General features: G+C 39.6%; 1 protein-coding gene across 1 annotated transcript in view; it reads right to left on the reverse strand.

Annotated features, from left to right (window-relative positions):
- Positions 1-5,302, reverse strand: part of ERCC4 (ERCC excision repair 4, endonuclease catalytic subunit) — a 34,706-nt gene extending 29,404 nt beyond the window's left edge. The window contains exons 1-2 of the mRNA XM_004321715.4: positions 5,075-5,302; positions 3,587-3,767 (exon numbers count right to left, since the gene is read on the reverse strand). Of these exons, the coding sequence (XP_004321763.2) occupies positions 3,587-3,767; positions 5,075-5,281 (388 nt within the window). The 5' untranslated portion in view covers positions 5,282-5,302. The remainder of the gene's footprint in view (positions 1-3,586; positions 3,768-5,074) is intronic.
- Positions 5,303-8,503: the final 3,201 nt, after the last annotated feature.

Raw genomic sequence — 8,503 nt, forward strand, 5'->3', positions numbered from 1 at the left:
TTGGGAAGAAAAATGGAAAAATACAAACACATGAAGACTTCATAAGATGCTACTAAAAAGCCAATGGGTCAACAAATAAATCAAATAGGAAATTAAAAAATACATTGAGAGGAATGAAAACAGAAACATAACTTTCCAGAATCTATCTGATGCAGTAAAAGCAGTTCTAAGAGGGAAGTTTATAGTGATACAGGCCTACCTCAAGAAACAAGAAAAAACTCAAATAAACAACCTAATTTTCTATTTAAAGGAATTGATCCTTTAGCCAGACTCATCAAGAAAAAAAGAGGAAGGGCCCAAATAAATAAATCAGAATTGAAAGAGACAAACTTACAACTGATATCACAGAAATACAAATAATCATAAGAGAATATACTAAGAGTTATATGCCAACAAATTGGACAACTTATAAGAAATGGATAAACCCCTATAAATACACAATCTTCTAATACTGAATCAGGAAGGAATAAAATATCTAAAGAGACCAATTACTAGTAATAAACTGAATCACTAACAAAAAATCCCAACAAAGAAAAGTCTAGGACCAGATGACTTCACAGGAGAGTTCCACCAAACACTTTAGGAGAGTTAATACCTATCTTTCTCAAACTATCCAAAAAACTGAAGAGGATAGAACACTTCCCAACTCATTTTATGAGCCCAGCATTATCCTGATACCAAAACCAGACAAAGATACTACAAAAAAAAGAAAATTAAGGGCCAATATCCCTGATGAACATAGATGTAAAATCCTCAACAAAATATTAGCAAACTGAATTCAACAATATATAAAAGGATCATACATCATGACCAAGTGGGATTTATTCCAGGGATGCAAGGGTAGTTCAGTACTGAACCTTGATTTGTGGATATTGAACCATTAACAAAATGAAGGATATAAATCACATAGTCATTTCAACAGATACAGAAAAAGCATTGGACAAAATTCAACATCCATTCATGATAAAAACTCTCAACAAAGTTGGTATAGAGGGAACATATCTCAACATAATAAAAGCCATTTATGACAAACCCACAGCTAATGTTATGCTCAACGGTGAAAGCTAAAATCTTTTCGTCTAAGATCAGGGACACGACAAGGATGTCCACTCTCACCACTTCTATTTAACATAATATTGAAAGGTCTAGCCTCAGCAATCAGACAAGAAAAAGAAATAAAAGGCATCCAAATTGGAAGTGAAGAAGTAAAACTCACTATTTGCAAATGACATACTATATATAGAAAACCCTTAAGACTCCACCAAAAAACGATTAGAATATATAAATTCAGTAAATTCAGTAAAGTTGTAGAATATAAGATTAATATAGAAATCTGTTGTATTTCTATACACTAAGAATGAGGTATCAGAAACAGAAATCAAGAAACAATCCCATTTACAACTGAATGAAAAAGAATAAAATATCTAAGAATTTAGGTATTAAATTAAATAAATTAAACCAATTATAAAGTTAATAAGGAGGTGAAAGATCTGTACTCTGAAAACTATAAGACACTGATCAAAGAAACTGAAGACAATACAAATAAATGGAAATATATCCTTTGTTCATGAATTGGAAGAATATTGTTAAAATGTCCACATTACCCAAAGCAATCTACAGATTTAATGCAATCCTCATCAAAATACCTATGACATTTTTCCTAGAACTAGAACAAATAATCCTAAATTTTGATTGGAATCACAAAAGACTCTAAATAGCCAAAGCAATCTTGAGAAAAAAGAACACTGAAGGTATCATGTTCCCTGACTTGAGACTATACTACAAAGTTACAGTAACCAAAACAGCATGTACTGCCCCAAAACCAGACCCAGAGATCAATGGAACAGAATAGAAAGCTCCCAAATAAACTCATGCACATGATCAATTAATCTACGACAGAGTAGTCAAGAATATACAATGGGGAAAAGACAGTCTCTTCAATAACTGGTGTTGGGAAATCTGGACAACTACATGTAAAAGAAAGAAATTAAAACATTTTTCTCACACCATATACAAAAATAAAGTCAAAATGGATTAGAGACCTAACTGTAAGACCTGAAACCATAAAACTCCTAGGAGAAAACATAGGCAGTATGCTCTCTGACATCTGTCTTAGCAATAATTTTTGGATCTGTCTCCTTAGGCAGGGGAAACAAAAACAAAAATAATCAAACTAAAAAGCTTTTGCACAGCAAAGGAAACCAACCAACAAAACGAAATAGCAACCTACTGAATGGGAGAAGATATTTGCAAACAATATGTTCAATAAGAGATTAATATCTAAAATACACCAAAAACTCATACAACTCAACATCAAAAAACCAAAGAACCTGATTAAAACATGGGCAGAGGATCTGAATAGGCATTTTTCCAAAGAATACACACAGATGGCCAACAGACATGGACAATGAGATATCACCTCGCACCTCTCAGAATGTCCATCGTGAAAAAGACAAGAGATAACAAGTGTTTTTTGAGGGTATGGAGAAAAAGGAACCCTCGTGTACTCTTGGTGGGAATGTAAATTGGTGCAGCCACTATGGAAAACAGTATGGAGGTTCCTCAGAAAACTAAAAGGAGAAGTACCATATGATTCAGCCATTCCACTCCTGGGTATTTATTTGAAGAAAACAAAAACATTAACCTAAAAAGATATATGCACCCCAATGTTCACAGAAGCATTATTTACAATAGCCAAGATATGGAAGCAACTAAAGTGTCCATGGATAGATGAATGGATAAAGAAGATGTGGAATATATATACAATGGAACATCACTCAGCCATAAAAAAAGAATGAAATTTTGCCATGTGCCACAACATGGATGGACCTGGAGGGTATTTTGCTAAATGAAGTAGTCAGACAGAGAAAGACAAATACTGTGTTTTCACTTTTATGTGGAATCTAAAAAATAAAACAATGGAAGAAGTACAACAAAACAGAAACAGACAACAAACTAGTGGTTACCAGTGAGGAGAGGGATGGGGCGAGAGGCAAAAGAGGTGAAGGGGAGTAAGAGGTACAAACTATTAGGTATAAAATAAACAAGTTAAGGATGTAATGTACAGCACAGAGAATATAGTCAATATTTATAATAAATTTGTATGGAGCATAATCTATAAAAATACTGAATTACTATATACCTGAAACCAATATAATATTGTATGCTAACTATACTGAAAAAAATTGTTTTGAAAATTTCAAATCATGGGAAAAAATATTCTTTAAAGAGGAAAACCAAACTCTTTTAGGAAATATATAAAGAATATTTATAAACATTTCAAATCTGAGTAGTTTCTAAAAGCAAAATGCCTGTCAATTACTAAGTATTGACTGAATATGAGCTTAGAAAACAAGGAAACGTCAATCTTACATTTAGTTTCTTATTCAGGCCATAAATATTTACTAAGCATCCAAAATGTGTCAGGTATTGTGTTAACACCTGGAAGCACAATGTTGAACAAAAACATCCAATGCTGTTCACAAGAAGGTTCTAGTTTAGAGTTTAGCAGAGGGAACAGATACATACAGAAAAAAAAGAAAGTGCAAACGTATATACAAATAACAATAAGGCTTCAAATTCTTACCGGTAATTAAATCTGAAGGTATTCTATCAGTCAAGAAATCAACCACAAGTATTCGACTTGTTGCAAATATCACACCGCCTTGTGTGTACACCTCATAGCGATTGCTACTTGTGATTTCATTTGTTACTCGGCGAGGGAGATGTTCAACTCCTTCTAACTTCAGCTGATTGATAAAATATTCCTAAATTAAATCAAACTTGATTAGTAGACCGTTTAATAGAGGGCAGTTTTTATTAGGTTACCAGTATTTGTATTTAAAGTGATATGCTGCCTTTTTCAGAGATCATGAACTTAATAATAATGAACATACAAACTAAATTACTTTACGATGATCAACCAAACAATCGACATTTATCTAGGGTTTTGTTTTTGTTTTGGGGTTTGCACTAAGGACTCACTGCACTTGAGATGTTATTAGCAGTTTAACGACAACAAAAGACTTTTAAAATCCTGAGTTGAAAGACTTCTGCTACCTAGAAAATACTGCCCACCAGAGGCAACTCTGCAAGCAAGTGTAAATACCATGTGAGAAGATAACAAGGGAATCCTTTCCCCAGGTGGTGTTTTAGACTATTAGTTCTGTCCTGGTCCACCCTAGAGGGGATTTCATCATGTCAATGGGACCCTTGGTCCTTTAAGTTTGATACCACCTTTCCTGGGGGGGCCCCCATGTTGTGCTAAGCGCTAGTCAAGCACTAGGGATACCTAGATGGATCAGTCAGGGAGTGTGTGGTCACTCTTCTCAGCTGGCATTTTCCTTCTGGCCATCTGCTCTAGATATCTAAGGGCTCATCAGAGTCGTCAGATCAAGCTGTGTCGCCTGTCACTACCCCTCAGCGAAGGTGTATCCCTCTTCTGTCTTCCTCAGTGTTCTCCACTCTCCCTAACCCAGGTACCCTTCCCCAATACCCTCAGCTTCCAGCTCCCTTCCCTTCTGACCCTATGCCCCTCTTCCCACAGCCTGGGTGAACCCCCAGTCCCTCCTCTTCCCTACAGGGTTCTCCCCAACCTCAGCGTCTCCTTTCACGTCTCCCCATTCCCTTCAGAGATTCCTCCATCCCCATCACTGTTCCCTTTTAGAGACCTCACTCCTCTACCTCCAGCCAGTCCCTTAATACCCAACTTCAGGACTGCCTCGTTATTCCCTTCCACATCCTCCACCAGACAACTCCCCACCCTCTTCAGAAACCTCCAATCCTTCCCACCTCCACGCTTCTCAAATGACTCCCCTACTCCTCTCAGAGACCCTCCAACCCTTTCAGGTCCTCGAACCCGTGTCAGGGTCCTGCGACCCCGCCCACCGTCTCAGCGTCCCCGCACCCGCGTCAAGGGCCTGCATCTGTCTCAGGGAACCCTATTCAACGCCTTCCCGCCCGCGTCAGGGACCCGCATCGCCCTCAGAAACCTGGCCTCCGCGCCGAGGCCTGCGTCTGCTACGAAGGCTCCCAGCGTTCCCGGGGTCCCCTCCCCCAGCGCGGGCGGCCGCACCTCCTCGGCTGGCTGCGTGTTGAGCACCAGCACCAGGCACGCCGGGTGGCAGTGCAGCCGGAGGAAGTGGTAGAGGAGCCGGTCTGCGCCGAGGCCACGGGCGCACACCACCAGCCCGTCCGCGTCCAGTAGTTCCAGCACCAGCTGCCGTTCATACTCCAGCAGCGGCGCCATAGCTGTCTCTCGAGCCGGCAAGCCCGGTTCCATGGGCGCCCTTCGGCCGCCGCGGCCGAACGTAGCCGAAGAGAGCCGAGTCCGAGACGAGAGCGAGCAGAGCGCGGCCGAAGAGAGCCGAGCCCGAGAGGACACGAGCCGGCCGAACGCAGCCGAAGAGAGCCGAGCCCTAGAAGACGAGCGAGGCCGAACTCAGCCGAAGAGGAGCCGAGAGGAGCCGAGAGGAACCGAAGATTCGTTGAGTCGCGGGGAGGTGCTAGTGCTCCCAACAGGTGTCTTTTCAGGCTTCAGGCTGCGCCCCAGAGTCTTCAGTTATTTCACCTTCTCTGTACCTTCGATTTGAGAGTCAGGCGGCCTAGACCTAGACCTAGACCTGGACCTAGAACATAAGCTACCACCAAGCGAGAAAGGAGAATTAAACCCAAGGAGCTTAGTTCCCCGACCTTGACAATTGAAAAAGTTAATTGTCAATCTAAGGATTGCGCCTAGAATTGGTAGCACCTGCTTCCCAGGGTGAGGTTTGCGCCTTTCTTTTGCAATGGGCCCCTCTTTTTAAAAAATTTTGAATAAGCAGCATAGCTTACTAACTTTAGGCTCTTGTTTCTCTCGGAAAGTCTTGAATACAATTAGCTATGTGAAAAGTCGCAATCAGGTGTTCCAGCGGCCGCCGCGTCCCGTCTTCCACTAGGGGGACACCTTCGGTAGTATTGGTTCTATACCTAGAAACGCCTGTTAATTTCACTAGAGGAATTGTTCTGTGTCGACGTCCCTTTTCCCCAATCTTCATTGTTAGAAAATTAAAAATACTTTATAAGTAAGCAAAAATAAAAACCACTTCTTATTCCATTACCCAGAAATAACCACTGTAACATCATGATATCTACACTTTTAGTCTTTTTTTTTTTTGGTATATAAAAGCTCTCTCACCACATAGAATTCTTTTGCTGATGTAATAAGTAACCCTGACTTAAATCCCGGGTTTGTCACTATCATTTGACAAGCCTCTGAACATGGTATTTAATATTCTTTTACAAAATCCGTTTATATGGCTGATGAGATTTCTGCAATGAGGATGTACCATACTTATTTACCCAGCTCCTTATTAGTGGACATTTAGTCTGGTTCTGTTCCCCCTGTCATATTATAAGTAATATTTCACTGAGTATCTTTGGACATAAATTCAACCACGCTGCTAAGATGCACTTTAGAAGTGGATACTTACTAGGATAAAGAGAACAAACATATATAAGGCTTTTCATTATATTCATAGTGCCACATTGCCCTCTAGAAAGCCTGTACCAATTTACATTCACATCAGAAGTTTACAAGAAGATCTGTTTCTCTACCTCTTACTGCTTAATCCAGTGTTTTACATTTACATTTTTTCAAGATTAAAACAGTATATAGTAGTTCCTAAATGCTGGTCAAATGGAAAAGACTGTCTGGAGACATTCTCCATACAGTAGTTCCTATGAGACAGATATGAATCCCTCAACTTTTGCAACTGAGAAATGGAGGCTCAGGGAGTTTATGTGACTTGGGCAAGACCACTGAGCTAGTTAGTGTATTTCTTAGATTTAGTTCAGGACATGATAAGTAGGGACTCAACATATGTAGGGTATGCATGTTGAAGTGACAACGCTGAAATTCAAACATGATTCCGCAGCTGTGATATGCAAAGTAATGGCTCTCCAACGATGTCCATGTCCTAATCCCTGGAACCTGTGAATATATTACCTTATGTGGCAAATGGGACTTTGCAGATGTGATTAAGTTAGAGATTTCAAGATGGGGAGATTATCTTGGATTATCAAGGTGGGCCCAATGTAATTACAACAGTCCATATAAGGGAAGAAGAGAGACAAGAGGGTCAGAGTCAGAGAAGGAGATGTGACAAGAAGCAGAGGTTGGAATGGTGTGGAAGAGGCCACAAGCCAAAGAATGCAGCCTTTAGTAACTGAAAAAGGCAAGGAAATGAAGTCTCCTGTAAAGCCTCCAGAAGGAACACATCCCTGCCAACCCATTTTGGACTTCTGACCCCCAGAACTGGAAGATAATGAACTGTTTTAAGCCACGACATTTGTGGTAATTTGTTATGGCAGCAACAGGAAACTAATACACAAACATTCACTATTACTACTACACTGAGCTCTAAAGATGAAGTCCCCAGCTGGTGAAAACAAAACAAAACAAAGCAAAATAAAACAAAGCACATGGGAGTATATAATGAAGCAATAATATTGGAGGGTGCTTGGTCAATATATATAGAAATTAAAAAAATATCTGTTTAGATCCATATACACATGATATCTACCCCACAAATGTTTATTTGGCACCCACTATGTGTCAGTAAACAAAACAGGTAAAATCTGTGCCACCATAGAACTTATATTCTAATGGGGAACTTGTGTATGAAGGTGTTTATTCATCATATAATTTTGTGAACTATCATTATTTCTCAGGCATTTCTCCTGAATTTCCAATACTAGGAGACTAGTCAGAACTTCTTCCTGCATCCCATAAGTGGGATATCATACAACAATTATAAGCTGTAGGTGACAAGATACCCAATCCATGCTATTACATACTAAAAAAGTAATTTCAAAACAATGATGCATAGGATGGTCCCATTTGTTTAAAAAACCAGCCAACAGATATGATTTCCTTATGACTGCATAGAAAAGCTCTTAACAAAAGGAATTACTTCTGGGGAGTTGAAATGGGTGGTTTGTGTAGGGTGAGACCTTTACATTTCAGTTTACTCCCTTCTGTTCTGTTTGACTTTCTTACCATGAACTTATATTGCTTTTATAATGAAAAAAAAAGAAAAAACTTCCCAGGTACTAAACAAATACATCATCAGCACTGCATAGTATTACCTCGTGAATTCTAGATTTAATGTGTGTGCTGGCCCACAACGTCAAAAGTTGGTATCTGGGGAAACAGAATTTTGTAAATTCTAACAGGTATCTAGACATTGTAGTTTTGTCCATGGGCAAAAGTTTTCCACTTAAGGTAAAGGATTCTTTTTTTCCCCCTATGTCACTGTCACAACAATTCTTCAAACATTTCCTTATTTTTAGATTGTTCTGATCATCAGAGCCATCTCCCCTCCAGATCACTTCGCAAGTTTCAGTTTTGCCCACAAGGACACAGCTCAGGCAGCGGTCCTTTGGTCTTTGGCATTGGGCTGGGAGTGAGATTAAGCATCATTTTCCTCCTGACCGGAGGTAGAAACCAACACACCTCAGTTAA

Source organism: Tursiops truncatus, chromosome 15 (assembly GCF_011762595.2).
Source record: "Tursiops truncatus isolate mTurTru1 chromosome 15, mTurTru1.mat.Y, whole genome shotgun sequence".
In the NCBI taxonomy this organism is placed as follows: Eukaryota; Metazoa; Chordata; class Mammalia; order Artiodactyla; family Delphinidae; genus Tursiops; species Tursiops truncatus.